The sequence below is a fragment of the Tupaia chinensis genome, unplaced genomic scaffold (assembly GCF_000334495.1).
Source record: "Tupaia chinensis unplaced genomic scaffold, TupChi_1.0 Scaffold000057_1, whole genome shotgun sequence".
Lineage (NCBI taxonomy): Eukaryota > Metazoa > Chordata > Mammalia > Scandentia > Tupaiidae > Tupaia > Tupaia belangeri.
In genome coordinates, this window is record NW_006159515.1 from 3,149,164 (window position 1) to 3,172,794 (window position 23,631).

Sequence of the window (23,631 nt, forward strand, 5' to 3'; positions counted from 1 at the left end):
ATGCCACCCTAAGCTCAACAATAAACGTGATAGCAATGGCTCGTGTCTTCTAACTTCCTGCTTCTCTGACCCACCCTTCAGAGGAGAAAAGAACCTTGCAAAACACACCCACATATGCCCTGTGTGTTTTCCAAGCTGCAGGGCCCAGGGTTCAAACCACATAGTCAGCCATGTGTGATCCAGCACTTTAACCACCATGCCACCTGCTGGCCCATAAAATTATTAATTCCATTTCATTCATAAATAACGTTGCACAGAAGAGGTTGAGGACCTCTTTGCATGAAGTCTTTCTCATGTATTTCATTTTCTTCTATCTAAAACTTGATCTGATTCATATTCAAGCTTCAAGTTTGGTGCAGGCAGAGGACATACCATAATGGCTTCCTTTCCACGCAGTTCAGTCTGGAAAAGATGGCTGCTCTACAAACAGTTCAGTCTGGCAAAGATTGGTGCTGTACTAACCACTGTGTTTCAGAACTGAATCCAGTCCCGGCTGCCGCAGAGATACTCACCCTTGCCTGAGCACAGTATGCCATCTGCTGACTCACACAGGCTCTTGCTTTGTTCTTCCGTCATGTTACACTTCCGCGGGTGTTGGCAGAGCTTTCCAAACCATCCTCTCTCACAAACACAGCGACCACAGGAACACGTGCCATGGCCTGGGAAGCAACCACAGTTGGGGGTGAGAGAAGGAGGTGGATAAATAACCCACAGAATCAGTCTTAAAAATATATATATTTAAAGCATAGGACCTGAGTTCTTATCGTATGCTTTCTCTTGATGTGTCATCACTTTGGCATGTAAATTGCTTAAAAGACTTCACAACACGGTTCTAGCGTAACATAATAAATTTGAATGTAGTAGAGGAAGTGGACAGGAGAGAAAGAAATTTGCAATCATTTAAAATGGAATTATGCTATCCTTTCTCAATACAAAAAATTTTGCTCATTTGCATTGTTATCAGCACGGAGTCTTAGTGTTGTTCTTCATCGTGCACACCGTGACATCCAGCCCCATTTGCAAAGCTAGTCACATCACCACTGCTTGCAGCATGTATTGATTGCTTTCCTATTGCTTACCAGTAAAAACAAAAAGGTAACGTCACGTGAATGACTTTGGGATTATATTGGTTTACCCATATACCTCCCTATTGACTCATAAGAACAGATACAAATGTAAGTAGTGATTTCTCTATTACTGCATAGAAACACAGTATGAGCATAGTTTCACATGTAGTATTTCGCCACCGCCCCCCCCTTTTTTTTCTTTTTCTTTTTTTAAGAGAGATTTTTGCTACAGGGTGGTGGATGTGCTCACGAAGAGACAGACAGAAAGTGAGAAACCATTTACAATCCCTTCTCCTTGGGAACTTGGGCATGCACACACACACGCCAGGCATGAGTTTTAAGCCACCAGCTCTGGGATTTGAGCTGCGGTCAACTATGTGGGTAACCATTATGGCATGTGCTGGTCCCTCCCCTTTTTATTTCTGACTCCTGGCTTTTGAGATGTGTATGTTTTGGAGTATGTGCAACATTGTTTGTAACAGTGACCAGCACTGTTTAATTACCTATCACCTATGCTCCATCAGATTGCATTGTCTTCCATTTTAATTTGTTACCACTCAGCACTTTATTTTTCTTCTTAATATGTGCACTGCCTTTTGGTCAGACCTCATTGTATCAGCTATTTGCCTGGCAAAGATTATTGAGTATCTACTATAAACAGAACAATCTGGTAGACTGAGTTCTGGGAGACTAAAAGAGTTATTAACATGCTAAAGAAAGAGAATACTGTTAACTGGGGGAGTGAAGAAAGGGCTCAGTGATACCCAAGGAATGAGAAGGAGACAGTCTCTGTTCTAGGAACAGAGCCAAGAAAATCTCGGAAAAGGTATATGGGATAAGAAAGCTTGGCATGATATAAGCAAAGAAAGGAAGCTAATGTGTCTGAAAAATAATGAGTAAAAACAGTAGAATAAATAATAGAGGTGGGGAGACATTCAGGAATGAAAACTTATAAACTGTTTATTCCTGGTAAGGGATTTTAAAATATTTTGAGAAGTTATTCTAGGAAATGACAGTAGAACATTAAGCAAGAGATGTGATTTACAATTTGCAAATTTATTTTGGCAGCTGAGCGGGATAGATTGAGGTGTGTTGGGATAGAACGAGTATGGCGGGGAAGTGAGGGAGCCAGTGTGATTGTCCAAGTGAGGAATGAGAGGGGCAGAAAAGAAGCCTGCAGCAGTAGGAATGCAGTGATCTGGATGGAGATCCATTGTGGAGCAGAGCCTATGCCTATGAGACACACAGTTGGGTGTGGCAGGTGAGGGAAAGAAACTAGTTTTCTCATTAGAAAAATAGTGTGGATAATGATGTTATTTATTAGATATAAAAACTTCAGGAGGAAGAAGTTGAGGACAGAACATCAGCTCTGTTTGTTCTATATAATTTTTGTTTTTGTTTTGGGGAGAGGGTACATACACTCAACAGAGAGAGACAGAGAGAGGAGGAGAGAGAGAAAGCACCCCCCTGCCCCACATACAATGGGATATGGTCATGTTGCCATTCCTTCTCTAGTTCTCCATTTTGCAGAGATTTGGAGGGCATGCACATGTGTACTCTGTGTGTTTCTCAAACCACATGGACCAAGACTCAAACTGTATAGTTGATTGGCCAGGTGGGATCGGGTTCTTTTAACCAGTAGGCTGTGTAGCCGGACCATCATCAGCTGTTTTGAACCTCTTGTGTTTGAGATACTCTTATGACAACCTAATAGCAAGAAAAATAAGCAGATGGACACAAGCCTGGAGCTCAGAAGACAGCCTAGGGTATGCTCTAGGCATACACCTATTAGAACTTACAAGAGTAATATTTAAAGATTTAGAAGTGAATGAGTCTATGCAGGAAAAGATAAGTCTTGGAAAAGTCAAATATTTATGGTGAGGGTAGAAAAAAGGAAATCAAACAAGTAGGAAAATCCAGTAAGGAAGGAAGAAAATAAGTTTGTATTATCTCATAAGATGACCAAAGAAAATGTCCCATAAAGGAGACCTATGGAGTGGAATATTCCTGAAATCTTAATTAAAACACAAGACCATAGAAGTCGTTTTGGTCAGCTTTCCCCTGACCGTTTCTATTATGTTGGCCCTCAGGACTATGAGTGGCATCCCCAGGGGAAATTATACATATAATGTCTCTGCTTGGTGGTCAACTTGGCCGTGACTAAGTCATCTTCATATAATAGGCACATGATAGATCATCACAGAATGAGCCTGAAGAGAGAACATGCTTAGTGAACTATTTTAGGTGCACTTCCAGTTTTTCAAACAGATGAGTGATTTTCCACATGGAGAACGCCATTCATTCCCTCCAGGTACTTACCCCTGCAGCTGGCGCCACCATCGGCAATTTTTCTTCTCATTCCCTTTACTTCCTCCAGCAAAATGTTCACTAGGAATGCTCTGGACTTGACTCTCCAGTACAATATAGCAGTCACTAGCCACATTTGATTACTTAAATGTATTAAAGTTAAGTACAATTTAAGTTGGTTGTACATCTGGTCTCAGGAATGACATGTGACCAGTGGCTATGTGTTAAACAGTACAGATATAGAAAATCTCCATGATGTTTGGATGATCTTTGGGGCAGTTCTGCTCTAAAAAATAACCTTTTCCAATGAAGTTCATTGACTGTGAAATATATTCCCATAAAACACTGCAATGCCAGTTCTCCATTAGGAAACTGACCTATGAATGGATGCTAGTTAGATCAGATACCACACACTGCCTTGTGCCTCCTTTATTATTTTTTTTTTAAGGATTGTTTATTTAATATTTTAGTCTTTTTTTTTTTTTAAAAATTTGCTACAGGGCACATGGGCTCTCTAGAGAAAGAGAAAGAAATAGAGAAGAAAAGCAAGAAAGCAAGTCTCCAGGTCTGGGACTCAAACCACAATTGGCCATGTGGGAGTCCAGCCACCATGAAGACTGCTGATCCCAACTTTCTGCTTTCTAACATTAAGAGAACTCTCATTAGTTTTTTTCTTCCAGGGAACTGAAAATATACCCGTCTTGAAAATACTTGATTACCCAGATTTTTTTTTTTTTTTTTTTTTTTTGCACTAATAAAACAGAGTGCTAATAAATGATAAAATAAGAGAAAATCTGCTGGCCGAGGTTTCCAGACAGGCATTGCTTCCAAAATGAAATGGAACAAACTCAACCAGCATGTGTCTTTTGTCCTTTATTGTTTCCCTTTCCACTTCTCCTTGCCTGGGAGGGGAAGCATTTGGAGGTTGTCTCTGAGAATGATGATAGCAGTCACATGGAAGGGAGGACAGCGGAGACAGGATGGGTCCTGGGACATTGATGGTATTCAGGCACTATCCTCCTCACCCATCCCCAGAGTGACAATCTGCAGACTTAATATCTGTGTCAGTCACCTTATGCCAAACAAAGTCCTATCTGACACAATTTTCTGGAAGAGGTTTGTTATGTTACGATTTACTTTGGACACAACCCCCTACAGACTGTCCAAGGGGACTTCAAAAAGCTTATTATGAGAAAGTTGAATGAAAGTCCAAGTTCATTTTGAAGCAAAACTATTTTAAAATTCATGCACAGGTGTTTCACACTACACATTTTCAATAAAATTTTTGAAGACTTGCCTAGTATTGTGCATCTAAGAAAAACCTGGCCTGAGTGAGAGGTCTTTCTTCCTCAATACAATAAGTCTAGCAGTGTCTGGGAAGCACTGATTTCATATTCTCAGGCGACACAATTTCCTTCAAATTGCAGGTATGAACTAAAGAACTCCCTGAAGAAATGTGAACTGATTGTGTAATTAAGAGGTGGCTCTTCATTATCCCTTCTTGTTTCTTAAATTGGACTCATGGGCAGCTATTCCAAGAGCACAGAGGAAAAAAGAAAAGCAATAAGCAGTCTATTTCTTAATCTCACCCTGGGTCTATAGAGTGCAGAAGGGAAGTTTCTGATTAAGCTTATATTCTGTTAAAACAATTATATCTGAGCCAGCATGTGAACATGTTTTCTTTATGGAATCTTAAAATTATATACTACTAAAAATGGATAGACTTTAGGAATTTTCACTCTGAACAAAGCATTTTTTATCAATAGTGACTTATCTGATAGAAATCCACACATTTTTATGTCACATAATCTTTTACCATGAATAAAGATTTTTGAGAGGGCCCGCATATGGCCTATGATGATTAATATGACTCACAAATAAGTGAATTAAATGAAGTATGGTTTTTCTTCATGCTGATTTATTTTGGCTATTCATCTTCATAACTTGTTTTTAAGTTGTAATTTTGGTAGAGTCAAAACTGAACTGTTTAAAATTAAGAAATTAATTATGTCCACCTTTAGGTACCATTGCTATTTATCCCAGCCCACTAGAATTGGTTTAATCACCTGTAGTTTTACTGTTACAAAGGTGGATAAATAACACTTTGTTCTTTGTTCTCGTATGTCTCCTGATTAGTTATGTTTGTGGATGTCTTTGGTTTTACTTCCTTACGAATTTGCTAAACTGCTCAGACAATGCTATTGTTGGGTCAGAGATGGCATATGGGTCTGTGGACACACATTGGATGTGCAAGTTTTAGTCCATCCCTCCAGGTGGAAGGCCACAAAAATGATGGCTTAGTGATGGGTGATAAACTGAAAAAGTTACCTGTAATAGTGGTTCCCAATCATTTTTGCATCTAAGCCAAATAGGGATGTTGCTTTTACATTTTACACACTCATTACTGTGATTTGTTCACCAATAGCTGCCACATGATGAGGATAATTAATGACCTTGGAAGAACCAGTTGCAATTCCTTCCCGGAGGACAGAACTGCTGATGTTTATGATTCCAATATCCTTCCAAACTACTTTGTAGCTAGATAGTGGAGGCAGAGGCATTGCTTGCCCTATTATGGAGATGGTCATTGCAACCTTTTACTTTCCATTAGAGATGGAAGGCATTCGTCGTCCAGTAAGTACAGAACACCAGGGACACCATTCTCTGCATCTCAAAGCCAAAAATTGATCTTTTTGTCCTATTGTACAAGTTGGTAAACAAGGCAAAGAGGCCAAACATCCTGTCTGAGTCACCACAACACTAGTAAGAAACACAGGCAAAATCCAGATCCTGGTCTGTCTGAATATGAGGTTTCCATTTCCATCTTACTGCATAGCATTGCCTCCATAGTTCCTGTTCGCTTAAATTTTATAAAAAACAAAATGCATAAAAGCACATTTGCACACTCACACTAAAGCAGCTGGGCACACCAAAGAATGTGAACTTGCTTTAACAAAGTATTGAGATACCCAGGAAAGATTCATGCATCTAGATTTTTTTTTAAAGTGCGGCTCCTCAAAAATTAAATAAAACTAAACCTAGAAAGACATACAACAAAATGCCATCAGATATCATTTTTGAACTATGTATTAGGTTGACAAAATGTCATGACACGCTTTTGTATAGAAAAACATAGAAATTATAAATCATAACTTTTCTGACCCAATATTTATGGGTCACTATTATTTTATTTAATATTTATTTTTTATCAATTCTTTTTATGTTGAAAAGGAATGTAAAGGTAAAAATATTTTAAAAGTGCTGACACCTAAAGATGAGCAACATATCATAGATGGAAGTGAAATCAAGTATTTATAAATGAATGCATGATTACATGATTTGAGAACAAAATTCTTCCCAAGGACGAATTCAAAGAACAGCCAAGAAAGATCTCTAGAAGCAAAGAAACAAAATAAATATATTTCTTCCATATAACAAATATTCTTTCACCTCCGTGCTTTCTCTCAGCCTTATCAAGCCTCCAATGTTCTTTATACCCAACTCCCACAGGGTCAAGTATTAGCTGCTCAAGACAAAGTCAAATGGTAACTACAGCTTAAAGAATTTTTTGGTCCCAAACTGGAAACATATCTCCCTTTCTCTTCCTCCTTAACTAATTGTGATTCTCTTCATTTATAACTTATTCAAAGAAAGATCACGCACAACAACCATTATCCTCAGTTTAAAGATCAAATTACCAGAACCTCTCCAAAAAAAAAATAAAAAGATAAAATAACCAGAGAGAGAGAGAGAATTAATAAGAGAGCAAGAGGGATATCATTTTCATGACAATTATACAAACTTGAAAGAGCATAGGAACACATACCACACAAGGCCATCATGCTATAATGAAGGTGCTGCAGAATAGAGGAAGTCTAAGGTCAAAATGGTTCCTGAAGAAGATGGTTTACATTAGTGGGGAACAGAAATGTCTTATTACCTGTTGATGTTGGCATGTATAGTATTCTCAACTGGATTGATCCGAGAAGTATTTCATGATGGGTAAAGTCTTTTTACAAGCAAAATGAGAAATAGTGATTGACTGTTTAAAATATAATTAGAATAATAATAATAATGATTGGGAAAAACATTGAAAAGATATTGAATGATGAAGTGGGGAGATTAATGTCTCTGTATTGACTGACATGTGGGCATTCCTCTTTGAAAAAGCAATGTAATACACTATAAAGTTATATGCAATCCAATGTATTATAAACAAGATTATGATAATAATAAAAAATAAATAAATAAAAAAGATGTTTTGGAAGAATGGTGAGGAGCTATGTAGGAGAAGTGAAGATAAGGCACTCAAATGTTAAGGAGAAAGAACAAATCTTAGTACACTATGCTTCTCTACCTCTGTTGCCCACCATGAAAAAAAATCTTTTTCCCCCCAAAAATGGAGACAATTGGTACAACAGAAACATAGCCTTCTGCACCCATCCAATTGCTCAAACCAGAAACCTAGGGTTTATCCTTGATCCTGCCCTGTTGCTCACTCACATTGTTCAATCATGAATTTCCACAAATGCTAGGGGTCAGGTGCTCTTAGGTTTAATTCAGCTAAGCATTCGGATCAACACTCTGCACTGGCCTCCTTGGAGGGAGATGGGGCAGGAACCAATCCTGCCAGCTGGGTAGCATCTGGCATCTGGCTTTTTTCTCCATGGGAGTTCATAGGGATTACAGCTGTACAATTGTCTATGGGTTATCTTTTCTTCAAATAGTACAGCTCAGAAGTGTTGAGATGAGATCTGCATTGCTCAGATGTGGAGGATTCTCTGGCTTAGAAGTCTCCCACAGATGACAAAATCTCTCCTAATCTTTCTGTAAGCATAGCATTCAAGGTCCCATGCCTGTTGACAGAGTTAAGGCACTTAATGAAACCAGAAGCATGCCAGTCGTAGCAGCAGTTTATGATTCCTTCCAATCTAGTAGAGCCTTATCAATCATAGCTCACTATTTCCATGAGCAGTGTTGCCTGGTAACACTGGCATGGCACCATCTTCATCTGTTTCTAGGAAACTGGAGATACTTATTTAACAGAGGTTGGATTCTCATAGCAGAATAAAGGCTTTGCTAGCCTGTCACCCTCAGTGCTTCTAATACTTTCTCTAATACATTCAAATTTCTCCTTCTCTGTTGCCCTCCATTAAGCTAAAGCAACTCTCCTTCACTAGGATCATCTTCTGCTATCCATATTTATCCACCAGCTCCACAAATGCACATACTCTCCCAGCAATACAGACTTCACTTGACAACCATGTTAAAAAAAAATAATTCCCCTTTGTTCATGATAGAGCAGGTGTGTGTGTGTGTGTGTGTGTGTGTGTGTGTGTGTGTGTGAGTGAGGAAGAGAAAGAGAAACAGAGAGAGAGAAGCACCCTTCACAAGGTCTGGTCACACTGCAATTCCCTTCCTTGAGTCTTCCAGTCCATCAGATCCTAGGCACTCACACACATGCTCAGTGTGTTTTGAACTAACTGGGTCAGAAATTCAAACCATTGTCACCATATGGAATCCATCTTCTCCTGAGCAGTACATTACTACTGTAGCATGGAGCCGGCCCTCAGAAGTACTTTGTAAAATATTATGCCATGATGATATTATTCAAGACTGCCTTTGGTTTCCTATTGTCCTTTGAGCAAACCCCCAAGTCATTAACATGGTTTACCACATGTCACATTCTTCTCTCCTTGGCTTTCTAATCTCTAATCATACACAGTTTATCTTTAGTCTCAAAATATTCCTGGAGCATGTCACACCTTCTCTTTCTCTTAAACACCTCAACTACAAATTTGGAAGAATTTCCACATTAAAAAAAACTTAGTAGAAATTGAAGAGAAGAATCTGAAGACCAGAAGAATGACTGGCTCTGAGAAGTCATCTTGAGAGACATTGATCTAAAGGTGAGTGTGGGAGAAACTGAGATTACTCCAGGGCAACAAACAAGAGGCAGAAGAGACATCCAAAACTCATACCTATGAAACACTAGGTTTATTGTTAAGCTCTGGGAACTGAGCAAGAAAAAGTGATGCAGCGATTATGAGAGAAGCAAAAGTAAAACAATGTGAAGGTACACCTGAGGCCCAAGAAAACTTCCCGGGGGTTTCAGAGAGAAGTAACTTTAACTCTATTCTAAAAGTGTTTATGGAGACTGAGAACTGAAATGTGCCTTTGATTTGGATCCCATTCATATGTGAGGTGTGCTAATGAGGAGGGCCCATGCTTCTAGAAGCAGTCTATCCCTAACAACTGATGGGGATGTAAGAATTGTGGGATTTTTTACATCTCTCTTTTGAGCTGAAGTTGCAGTTGGCTACAGAAAGAACTGCAATAATTGTCTGACCTCTTTCCTCTTCCAGTTTCCAACTTTGCTATTAGTATTTCCATTACTTTCACATAAATTGCTTACAACGAAATCCTTTTCTTAGAATTTGATTTCCTATAGTTAACCTAGAAAGAATACCAATCTCTGGGGTAACTATATTTTTCATTGTAAATCAAAGAAGTGATATCTTGGTTTATACATTTGGTCTTTTACCAGTTTGGTTCATGAAGTCTCTTCCCCCCAGGACACAGACCATTCTGTGTAGATGGACTACACAGAGACTGTGGATTATGCAGGCTGACTATTATTCAAACAGTACTATTGTGAGATGCTGTCTTGTTTACTCACTTAAAACTTGACTTCATGTGAGAGGCAGATAGACTTGTTTTTATCTTTTATTTCCTCCCCACTGTTAGAGATAAAGAAAGATTTGTGGAGAGGACAAATATAAATCAATGGGTACAGAGATATAACAGCTTTCTACAATATCAATCAGTCCAAAAAAGATACCAAAGAAGTTAGGTGAGAAGACCCATGAAAGGTTAACAGTGCATGTCAGAGGGAAAAACAATAATAACACTAAGAGCATAGATGTGTATATGGCACTTTCTAAGTGCCAGGCAGGCTGTATTTGCATCCGGAGATTTCAAACATTTTGTGGAAAAACAGAATTCAAGTACGAGTTTATTTAGGTGCAAACAGTTTTGAGTCTTGCATAGTTTTTTTCATAATACACATTTTTCATGAACATTCTTTTTAATTGCCAATGAGTACATGTACTCATTAGGGAGAGAGAGAGAGAGAGAAAGTAACCCCCTCCAATAGGGCATGGAAATATCACAATCCCTTCTCCCTTTATTTTTTTTAATCACACATTGGGATTTTGGGTACTCACACATAGGCACCCAGCATGTTTTCAAACCACTGGGGCTGATATTTGAACCACATAGTTGGCCATTTAGGATCCAGCTTCCTTAACCAGTAAGCCATACACCCAGCTCTTCATGACCTTTTTCAAGATCCCTCATATTGTTGTGAGAATTAGAGTTAAAATATGTTATTTCTTAACAAACAATAAGACTACGGTCTACTTAGATAGTCCTTGTCACCAGTACAGTGAAGGAAGGATCTAACCTTAAAATACTATTGACAAAATATGAAAACAATTTAATAATGGCACAGAGAAAAATCTATGAACTGAATATCAGTCCTGGCTGGTGTGCCAATTTCTAGTTAAGGGGTGTTAATGCCTCCAAACACTCAGCTGCCATTTTCCATTTCTGAAATTAAGAATAGAAACAATCTCTAAGGATGGCTAGCATGAAGGTGGCATGAGAAAAAATCACCTTGTACAACAGATATTTTAAAAGACTTTTCTCTTGGTCACAGAAAAGAAAAAAGGCAACTATTTTTGGTCAAATTGTAAGTGTTTTGTAGTTGGTTGGTTACAGATACAATAGGAATGTAGATGAATAAATGTTAGGGAGATAAATGATATAGATAGATAAATAGATAATAGATAATCTTAGATAGAAGGTGTCCCAGACTTCAATAAGACATCCATTTTTTTTTACCCCAAAATAGTTCCCAGTATCTTACAATAATTGTCTTGAAGAGATATAACTGTATTCTTTCAATATGATTCCATGTTGAGCTCAGTTCAATTGTACTAGAAACCTGGAAAGAGCTATGATAGGCATGCATCGATCTCTACAGCATAAAGCTCCTCAAGACTGAAATGTAAGAATAATGTTGACCTACATCCCTTCACCTAGATGAGGCTCTGGCCAGCATTCTTCTTCTGAAACTCTAAAGTTTGTTGTGCTATCTTTGCTGACTACCCACTACCTGCCTCACTCATTCTCTGAGCAGTTGATTGCCTTCAGGAAGCTCCTTTTTCAGTCTGAGAGCCATCTTAGAAACTGAGTGTATATCTCATTTGATTCTGTAAACTTAAGAGTGTAATTTCACTGCTTTTTTTTTTTCAAGTTTGTGGGTGATACTTTTCTTCTCAGTGTTTCTGAGCAAAGTAATGAAAATCATGTTAAAGTGTTGGCTTGCAGCAAAGCCTTTAGCTATCCTAAAGTGTCACAGCATTTAGTACTTAGTTTAGACTCAATGTTTTATCAATAATGTACTGTGGGCTACCTTCTAAAACAAGTTCAAGGAAATAAAGGTCATTACGGTCCTAATATTGCTTTTAGATCTAATGGTATATTGCTTTTTGTTTACATTTTTAACAGCAATTTTTTTCAAAAGGATGAGGAGAGTTAGAAAGCTCAGATGAAGCAAGCTGCATGCAGGTAGCAGGAGGCTGTGAGAACTGCTCCCACCTCCGCAGACCACACCCTCGAGGTCCTCGCAGCGGCGGTTGTCACACTCGCACATCTTGCCGTACACCCTGCGATCTCCCGGAGGGTAGCAAGTGCATTTGCCACATTCACATTTACCTGAAAAGTGTAAAAGAAAGAACTCTCAGGAGAGTCACAAAATCAGAAAGGTTGCCAAGGAAACAGGTATACCATTCCACTCAAACCTCCTGGACCAGTTCCAGGCTATGCCTGTGAGCAGTTCAGCAAATGACTTCTAACCTTCCTCACTAATGTAAGCTGAAGGTCAAGCACAGACACCAAAGAGGTTGGAAGCCCAGATCCAAATAGTTGATTCAGAAGTCAATCGTGTTTGCTCCATGTTACTTTTTTTCACTCATTTCTGAAGAATAATTCAATTATGAAACTTGGCCACCTCATATTCTACTTAGTTTGATGATACCATTTGAAATAACTGAATCAATTTTACCCATTTTGTCATAAAGTAACATAGCTTTTAAAATATTTTTATGTTGGATCTATCTGCCATATGAAAACAAAAATGTTCATAGACTCATTTCAAAGCTTTATTTCATTAAGTATTTAAAGTCATTTTCATCATTCAAAATAAATCAATTTAACACATAATGTGTGCCAAGATATACAACCTACTTACCTTTATTATTCTTGACTTAAAATGTAAAAGTACACACATTTTTCAGAATAAGTTTGGTTCATACTTTGGGAATCCCTTAACAGGTAAAATGGTGATATTTTCCTCAATATTTCTGGAGCTATAACTATGTGTCAAACACTACAATGTCTCGCATTACATCATTTTGTTTGGGATAATACCACACACCAAGTAGCAGTGTCATTATTATTTTACTGAAGAGAAATCTAAGACATATTGAGGCCATGTAACTTCCAGCTAGAAAGGTGGAAAGACTCAAAATTTACACCCATTCTCAATGACCTTAAAGCTTGCACACCTAAGTTAAGCCATGTGTATTGTGATATATGCATAATTCAACATCAGGAGGCAACATGAGAAAGCAAATTCCTTTTGTCTAAAGAATTCGTACTGATTTGCCAGAAATTCAGCTGGGCTACAGGCTCTGAGACATCTGCTACTCTCTGTCATTAGCCCCGCCATCATAATTACACACCCACTGAAACGATCGTGAGATGCTGCCGAGCTGACCTTGCAATGTGGTTTGTCATTCTGTTGCTGCACTTACATCTTGTTAAAGAAATTCTGAGTTGGTAGATGATGGAGGAAAGAGAAATTGGTATTTAGAATCATATAATTTCAGAGCCGTAATTAAAGATAATCTAATGCAGTGATTCATAATCTTTGCTGGCAGAAGTGTGGAGCCACAGTTCTTTGAGGATCTGATGAAAGATATGGCAATAGATAGTGCTGTTCTGGCTGTCCTTCAACAAATCTCTCTTTCTTCTTGGAGGTAGTCCCAAGTGCAGCAGGAGACAGGGATCCTCCCCCATGGTTCCTACTTCCTATATCCTCTAGGCCACAACAAGGACGTGCCAAACACGCTTGTGTCAGAGGTTGATTCTTGAAGATGAAAGCAAAGGCATAGGGCCCATCACAGAGCTGCAGGGAGTGTCCGGGAGCACAACGACTCCAGCCAGCTCTCAGAAGGATGGCAGCAAAGCTAGGTCTCTGCAGTGCCTTGCTTCCCCAGGTTGCTGTAGGAGCTGATTGTTCAAACTTGCATCTGAGCTTGAACCTTTCTAAAAGAAAATCCTTTTATATCCTAAATCATAAAGTTGGTGTCTATCATTTTCAATCAAGAAACTTAACTGGGGACCGAGGTGAGTTTGGAAAGATGTTGATCAAAAAATACAAAATTTCATCTGGGCAGGAGGAAAATGTTTAAGAAATCTATTGTACAACATGGTGGCTATACTTGCTAGCAGTATAAGACATAAGAGATGTTAAGCGGTCTTGCTCCCCAAAAATACTATGTGAGGTACCACATATGCTAATTTGCTTGATTTGGCCATTCCACAAAGTAGACATGTTTCAAAACATCATGTTGTCCATGATAAATATATATAATTTGTATTCATCAATTTAAAAATTATATTTTAGTCTTTTAAAAAAGAACCCTAACCAGCAGATCTCAGACCTTTCCTTGGAAAACAGTATGGACACACAGTTATTTATTTTGTAAAATGTCAAGAGGATCCATGACTTCCCTCAATCTACTACATGGATAAGGGCACTCAAGCATGCTGGGCCTAAATGATTCTCCTGAGGCCAGCTAGCCAGATATTAGCAGTGCTGATGTTAGGACCTAGATCTTCAGAGCCTTAGTCACCTTTTGATGTGCATACACACTCCAGCTCTCTTCACAGGTGGATGTGGGAATGATCCCAATAGTGCATACTGTGCTGAGAAAGACACAAACAGCAGGACCATCAGCAGATGGTTAACTATTATTCCTTCATGGACAGAAGTAGGAAACTGCTACACCAACTGGATTATTCCTGAGAGGTAATGCATTCCCACTTAAAATCAGGCCAGCTGCAGTGATGCAGCAGAGGCAGGGTTCTCTGAGATGCTGAAGCCACAAGGAAAATTCCTAGGTTCCTGTCCAAAGTCTACCTATAGACATCAGGCATGTACATGTGCTCCTGGCTGGTTGAGACTGGGTGTGGATCGGGGCATGGGATACCTGTTGAGGGAATGCCCCTTTCTTTCTCTCTCTGTCTCTCTCTCTCATAAGAAATAAATTTAAAAAAATCAAATTTTAGGTTTCAGGTCATACATATTCATGGTGATATGTCCATTCCCATTTTTAAGACATACAGTAATTTTCCTGAACGTGCATCATGGGCTTCTTTGGAAAGATTGAGATGAACACTGGCATAGGTATCCAGGTATTCACATTTCATAAATTTCATCATGGATAGTTTTTGTCTCCCACTACTTGTACAAAATTGGATAGCAAAATGTTGATATTCTGTCCTAGGAACATTTTCTTTCTTGTTAGATTGTACTTCATCTATCTTTTTCAGGTATCAGAAAATAATTAATCATTTTGAGAACTTTATTTTTGTTTTCTGAGTACTTATTGGAGCTTTTTTAATGACATATCAAAGGAACTATTAGCTGAATTCACTTTGTGCATGCATTCCTAATTCAGTTTAGGACATAGTGGCTTCTGATGGAAAGGCAACACATCATGTATCAAAACAGGATAATTTATTGCAGATAGATATAAGGAAAATTAAATTCTTCATGCAGTCCACATTAGATATCCCTGTCAGTGGGTATGGTAAAAATTAATACTACTACTACTAATAATAATAATAATTTCATGAGAAATAGAAGGAAGAAACAAACTATTACTTCACAGAAAAGTGTGCGTGTGGAAAATATAAAACCCTATTAACAATTCATATCATTAGGAGAGTATATGAGTTGCCACATACCAAATGCGTATACTAAAATCAATTGCTTATGAATATACTAGGATTAAACAAGCAAAAATTTAAGGAGATTTAAATAAGTAGAGAGATACTTTACATTTATTATTCAACACTATTAAAATGTAAAATACCCCAACGTTGAATCATAGCTTCAATCCAATCAAAATCAAAATCTGACCAGAAATTTTGCAAAAATTGGAAGCCAATTACAATATACAGAAATGAGAAATGCCAATAACTAAAACACGTGTGAACAACATGAAGATAGTAATATCTTTTCTAAACCTTTTATGAGGATTATTGTAAAAAAATAGTCATTAAGAAATTATGTTTTCATTGCAGAAGAGTCTAAGTGCAATAGAATAGAGACCCCAGAAACAGACTCTAGCATAAGTGACTGCTTTATTTTTATAAAGTGGCACTGTAGATTAATACAGAAAGGTTCCATTTGGCATAAATGGTGCTTGGATTAATAACTGTAAAAGACTATAGATAATTATAAAAATCAACAACTTGGATTATAATTATGAGCTTTATTTCATTGAAAAAATAAGACTGAAGGTGAAAGATTAGATGAGAGATGATATATGCAACAAAAATATGAAGGAGATTCAAAATGTTCAAGACAAATGTGTATTGTGAAAAAATGCATGAAATACAAAGTTTTACTGCACCAAAATATACATGTATTTAATTCAATTTTCCATGAACTTTTTGAAGTCTATTCATATCTGACAACTGTCTCTCATTTGAAATATTTAAGAGTCTAACAACAACAAACACATTCACTCCATTAAAGATGTGAACAGGCAGGCCTACTCACTGGTGCAGCAGTAACATGGTACTCAGAAAATACTGTAACCACATAGAAGATTACAAGTTTATTTCACCAGCTGACCTGTCAATGCCAGAGGCCCATGCCCATGACCCTGGCTTGCAAGGATAGCTCATAGTGACTGGAAGAATGGTTCGTTGAGGATGCTTGTCTTCCTCTCTCTCTGCCCTTCATTTTCGTAAGAGAAATAAACAAACTTTAAAAAAAAGAAAAGATATGGACAAGAAATCTGAATGGGCACTTCAGCAAATACGTAATCAATATGATCTGTAAAACTAGGAAAAGTTGCTCCTTCTCTTGAAAAACTGATCATAATAAACTTTGACACTCATTTGGACATACATGTCTTATACAGTGGGTAGAAGTATCAATTGCTAGAATTATTGGGAGACTATTTGGCATTATCTACTACATTGATATACGTAATCTAAGAACCAGAAATTCAGTTACTTGTCATGTTTCCAAGAGAAAAGCATACATGTATGCACCAGGAAATGTTCCAGAATAACCATAGAAATACAGTTCCTAATGGTCTCAAAGAAGAAATGTCTCAAATGTCCATTAATTATAGACTACTTACATGTCAGTGAGATTCTAAAATGGGACACCAAAGAGCAATTGAAATGAAGAATAAAAAAATACATGCAATGTTAAGCCTGAATCTCTTAAGAACATAATGCAGAATGTAAGCGGTCAGCCACAATATAATGAATACTGTTTGATGACATAATTCCAAAACAAGTAACTCTAAACATCATAGTGTTGGGAATATATACTTAGATGGAAAATATTAAGGAAAGTTATGAAGGTGATCACCATGAAAGTGACAACAATGGTACTGTGAAAGTGACAACATTGGTTATTTTTTCAGAAGAGAGAGTATACTGATTAGGGAATGGTAAAAGGAAAGCTATAGGGATTCCGGCATTATTTTATTTCTGGACCTGGGTGTGCGATTACTTTACTATGATTCATAATGCTATAAATTAATATGTTATATATTTCCTGGGCATAATGAATTATTTAAAAATAAATTTGATATAACTGGTGAGCCAGGGTACAAAATTAGTTTATTAACTCCTTATGGCTAAAAAAATTATCAATTGATCCAACATTTAAATGTAAAAGCTTAAATAATTAAATATTTGACAGAAATATAGGTTGGAGTTTTCATACCGCCTGTGTGCAAAAGACTATACTCCATATTACAACAAACCAGAAACACATAGGAACACATTCCTAAATTGGACCATAAAATATTCAGTTTTTTAAAGCAAAAAAAAAAAATAAGCAAGACTGAAATATAGACAATAAACTGGAAGAAAAATTTGTAGAAATAGGAAAGATACTAAGTAAACATGACCATATACAAGCTCAAATAACTAAAATGAACACCCAAGAGAAACAGGCAATTCACACCAGAAGTGATACACAGTAAATTATTTATATATTTAATTAAGTTCCGTGTAAATAAACTGCAAACTTAAAATAATTTTGCTTCTTTTTGATGAGGTTATCATGTTCATTGAAATACTTGAAATTTCTGAAATATCTGAAATGACTACAATTTTATTGGCTATAGCTTTGAAGAAATTCTCATACATGATTGGATTTCCCCACAAGGTGCTGCCAGGTACATGCAAACAAGATACTATTATTTTAGTACAGAAAGAGACAGTAGAATTTTCACTCTACTTATAACTAAACTCAGTGATACTATTATTTCAGGCAAGAAAGAGAAAGAATTTTCACTCTACTTACAGCTAAACTCAGTACAACTAAATCACAAGACAAAGTAAAGCAGAGTAGCTTGAGACCTTTCTAAAATGTAGACTGCCTCATTTGCATTTTCACAAATTGGAAGATCAAAACTTTATTTAGTCACTTCATTGGTTGTCATTCTTATTAAGTGCTAGAATATAGTTACGGCAGAAATACTTATTTAATTATTTCACACAATTAGAGACTGTTGGAGTAGAAAAGTCATGAGCATGATCACATCCAACTAGCCCACAATTAACAGATGAGGAAAATGGAGCTCTGAGACTGAGAGAAGATGTGATTCACTCAAGGTCACACAGGGAAGGAGGGATGCAGGTCATCCCTCAAGGTCACAGAGTGAGCAAGGGGATTATAGGATGGTCATCCCCTATTCCTCAACAATTTTTATAACTGTCGTTTGTGTTTTTGAATCACTAGAGGTTCTGAGGTGACCCTTTTCTAATAAAAATGGAGAGATAACTAGGAGCATTGCCTTATAGAAAAGAGTTCATCGCTGGTAGAGGTTAATTTTCGAAAATTGGTTTAAGGATAAATACGTGAAATCATGCAAGTGATATTTGTTTTACTGGCTATACATCACTTCCTCCTTTTTCCTTTCTTCTTTCTTTCCCTCCTATTTCTTTTCCTGATCCTCCACTCCATCCACTACCCCATAAGTATTCTCCCCCTTCTCACTCTCTGTCTCTCATACACATACACACACGCGTCTACACTATACTCTCACATTTGCGGAACTCTACTGCAGAATATTGACCTCCTTCAAACTACACCACCGAGAAGGTACTCATGTGTTCTTGCTCAAGCATGGGTTCAGTGGGGTTCATCAGTCTTGGTTGTCTGTTAATTTGGTCACTCCTTCCATCATTCATTTAAGATGCATTTTGAATTTAATGTATGGAATACATATCATGCTAGATACTGAAGATACAAAATTAAGAAGGATGTTTAAACATTTCGAATAGCTGGGAGAATAAAAGTAAAACACATGAGCACACAACCTGCAGGTTTATAGGTGGTTTCTGGAAAAGGTGATGTAGGATTGAGTCTTCAGGTATTTTCTTAAAGGATTTTCTCAACACAAAGAAAACAAAGAAATTTTATGATGCAGATAGAATTTAAAAATATAGGCTCTAGCTTTAAATGCATCTGGGTTTTCACCATTAAATGTGGCTCCATGGAAAAATGAGCTAACCTCATTCATCATGATTACATACAGGAATGATAATCATAATAACATCTGGAAACAGCCCATTCACAGTTTTTCTTTTTGGTAAACATGATTACAGGTCAGACTGAGGCCACACAGGAGGCCCAGTTTCAATTCCTGGCCACTCTGAAAGCTGGCAGGCACCTGTATCCCCATCTCTTCTGAGGCTAATGCAGGTGGATCATGACATAGAAACACCCTATCTAAAACATCAAATATAATAATAATAATAATAATAATAATAATACCCAATAACACAGGATTATTGTAAAGACTAAAGCTAAATGTCGTCATGTATTTAAAATACATTATAAAGTGCCTTGGCACATAGGAGTTCAACAAATATTCAATACTCCTAATATTATGTGTAGTTTTATAGTAAAAATAGGCTGAAAGCATAGATTCCAATGACACAAAATGTGTTTTCTTTCTTTATCATTCCCTATTTTTATAAAAACAAACAAACAATAAAAACAGCATATTTCCTGCTCCAGCCCGAGTTAACCTAGAAGAGCAAATGCACCTGCAAAAAATACTAACAGCAGGCACACTCTCAGTTACCTTATTTTTTTCATTTTTTAAAATGGTAAAAAGCACACTTGCAGTACATGCTCAATAGTTGGAGAGTAATTAGAGGCTCACATAAAACAGAGAAGAGATTAGCACTTTACTAACATAGTCCTCCTTTGCCTAAAATAATAGGTTTACCATAGCAACCTGATCACACTAGAAAAAGTGCCTGCCAAAGGCATCCTAAGGTTCCTTGAAATTTCTATGAGCAGGAATTAAACACTCAAGAACTATCGTATTTGGTACCATTTCATCTAAGCACAAACATGTTTTTGTGTGTGAGAATAAAGTAACTTTCTTTCAGACATTTGAAAGTGAAGAAGCATCTTCACCTTCCATTTCAAAACAGGGAGTGAAATTTCTTATAACTCAGACCTCATTGGCATTCCAGCACCAAGGAAACTTTGCTCGTGTCGTCTTAAAATACAGATAAATGTCAGCCCTTTTATTTGTCCTTCCTAAGTATACAGGGTTCAATGACAAATCATGGACCGTGCAGGGAAATCAGACATTGAAGCAAATGCTGCAGATGGAGTTGTATGTTCTCTGCCCTAGAGTGTCTACAACTGCAAATGGGAGCACGAGGCCTCCTCATCTCTCAAACATCTCCAAGCCGTCGAGGAAATCATCCTGAAGGAGGCAGTGAGATCTCTAAATCAGATTACCTCTTTATTCCCATCTAAGATGTTTCTAAGTAACACCTAAAATTACTCAAGTTTCATTTGTTCCTGATAAAAATTCTTTACATTGGTAATACCATGTTCATTTGCAAATGTAACTCAGAGGCTAAGCGGCACATCCACAGTTAAAACATGAGTGAATGACTGAGGGAGGGAAGGGGTAGCTTAAGAAATTAACCAGTGGAGCCCAACATGGAGGGGTCACAAAAATCAGAGTAAGAATGTCCCTCTGCTTAGCTGGTGTGACCCACTGACTGGGCACGGAGCAGTGCTCTGCATCAGTTACAAAGTTTTGGGTTTCTGCACACACAAATCTTATCAAATCCTAGTTTATCTTTGGTATTGATGGAAATTATTTCATCTAGCCACAAATAATACATGCAACTATAAGTTACCATAAAACTATTATTATATAGAATAAATGCCAAAGGATAGACAAAAGCAACAAATGCTACTTACCAGAGAAAGAAAGAGAGCACCCTGTTTTCTATAACCAAATAAATAATGCTGAAGAAGAGTTTCTTATAGATTGATTTATTTGATCCAAAGAGAAGCAAGGTGAAATTAGGCCTATTCCCTATGAAATTCTAGGTTTCAACACTTTTAAATATTAAAAACCATGAATGAGTAAATCATTTCTTTAATATTCAGTACAGAAATGAGAATTTAACTGATATAAACTAAGTATAGATCTTCTTCCCAAATAAGGAATAATCAGCACATTTATTTTCCAAACTTAACAATGGAATTAGTGGAAAATATATAATATTTTCCATTACAAATATTAATTTTTAAAAATTAAGGTAAAGTTTATCATAATGCAGTATTTTTTACTAATAGCCTATTTTATTAGTATTAATACTTGATTCTATCAACATTGATTTCCCAAATCATAGAAAATTACGAAGAAGATTGTAAGTGGATGAGTGTATGTATGTGTTCACACATATGTGATTTTGGGGGTTATATAACTTATAGTTGCATGGGGGTTATATCCTCAAATTTAAAAAACTCTTTTCCCACATATATGCGAACTTATTATGTGTAGCTTTATTTATTTTCTTTTTTCTCTTTAAATATTTATGTCATTTAGTACTTATATATAATCATTACACATCTTTGTGGGGTATAGAATGGTCTCTAAAAAGCATGTGTACTGTTTATAAATAAACAAAGTGAAGACATAAACATATTCACCACCTTCGACATTTAACATTATGCTGTGAACATCTGAAACCTGCTTCAATGTTTCTTTTGCCAGTATGTACTGAATTGCTTATGACATTTTTTACTGTGAAGTACAGTTCTATAGAAAAATTCCTTAATAGAAAATCGGGTAGCAAATAACTCCATAAATTAACAAAGATAAATCTTAGCATAGCCAATGAAAGAATTTGTAATTTCCATGTAGAGGATGGTAGGAGATAAGAGTTTATCATCATCTTGAAAAAAAATCTGTGGGTATCAATCATTGGTCCAGTAAGAGATAGATAAAATTATACATAATGATAGCTTATTAGGGAGAGATAGAAAAAGAACACTTTTACTCACACACTGAGATTTCTTGTATGACCATAGAACTGTGCATAAAGAAATAAGTCCTTGAAAAAGCAAAAATAAAACAAAATTCAGAAGAGATGTTTGTGAGGAGACATTCTGGTCAGCACAGAGCTCCCAAGACCAACAAGGAGACCCAAGTCCAGCCCCTGGCCTTGAGCTCATCAAGATGGACCCCTGGGAACCAGCAGTTGGCGTAATGGCTATGTCGCTGGACTCCCATGTAGTCGACCGCGGTTCGTGTCCTGGACCCGGTGGCTTAAAACTCACGCCGGGCGCGTGTGCGTGCGTGCCCAAGAGCCCGAGAGGAGAATGGAGGAGAAGGGATTGCGGCGTGACCATCCCCCCTGGGGGGTGATTTCTCGCTTTCTGTCTCTATGTCTCTCTCTGTCTGTCTGGCGAGCGCACGCGCCCTACAGTGAAACTCTCTCAAAAAAAAAAAAAAAAAAAAAGATGGACCCCTGCCCAGCCTTCTGTGGGGCCGAGGGGCCATCCAGCCTGGGTGGTAAATGCAAACACTCCCTCCAAGTGATCTACTTCATTACTCCCTTCCTGTCAGTGCAAACTTTGGGAGCAGTTAGGTTAGGGTATGTGTCAATTGTAAAAAACTCTCTGTATTATTAAAACCTATTTCTAACTTTGGAATTATTTCAAAACAACACTGTCATCATTTGTATATTACACAGTTATGTAGATAGAAAATACAAAAGGACTTAGTTTAAACTATTAAAGTTAACAAGTATCAAGGTCCCTCTAGATAATAGTCGTTAATGTTAAAACCTTAGTTGTACTTTTAAAGAGGTTTCTGCCTGAGGGCACATGTGCTGGCTAGAGAGAGAGACAGACACAGTGAAAGGGAAATGGAGAAATCATCCCGCAGGGGTATGGGCATGTTGCAATCCCTTCTCCTCCATTCTCCTCCAGGGATCTTAGGCATGCATGCACAGGTGCCTGGCATGATTTTTCGAGCCACAGAGTCCAGAACTGGACCCTTGGTCAGCACCATGGGAGCCCAGTGATGGAACCGTTATGCCATCTGCTGGTCCCAACTGTTTCTTTATTTAGTATCAACAAACATAACATAAACATTTTAAAATAATATTTATTATGACATTAAAAATAAAAATAACCTATGAAAGATGAAAGAAGCTCTATATAGAAAACTACAAATTATTAAGTGAAATTAAAGAAAACTGTATATAAGTGAAATGATATACTGTGTTTATATCGACATGGTCAATTTTTAAAACCCCAACAGTTTTTATTTTGAGGAATTCTTAATTTTATTTGAAAATGTATATATAAATGCAGAGAGAGAAAAATAGCCAAAGCACTGTTAAAGAAGATAAATGGGTGGAAACATTTCTTTTCTAGATATCAAGACATATACAGCTATAGCATTTAAGGAGGTATTGCTGATATATAACAAGGTAACTTGACAAATGGAACAGAGTAGGAACATCAGAACAGCCCACACTCGTGAGGTCATTCGATCTAGTGCACAGTAGACATTACAGTGCACTGGGG

The 23,631-nt window shown here is 37.2% G+C and overlaps 1 protein-coding gene across 1 annotated transcript in view; it reads right to left on the bottom strand.

Moving 5' to 3' along the window:
* ITGBL1 (integrin subunit beta like 1) overlaps window positions 1–23,631 on the bottom strand; it is a 250,438-nt gene that overhangs the window by 10,556 nt on the left and 216,251 nt on the right. Inside the window, exons 8-9 of the mRNA XM_006141514.2 lie at window positions 12,039–12,155; window positions 513–659 (exon numbers count right to left, since the gene is read on the bottom strand). Of these exons, the coding sequence (XP_006141576.1) occupies window positions 513–659; window positions 12,039–12,155 (264 nt within the window). The remainder of the gene's footprint in view (window positions 1–512; window positions 660–12,038; window positions 12,156–23,631) is intronic.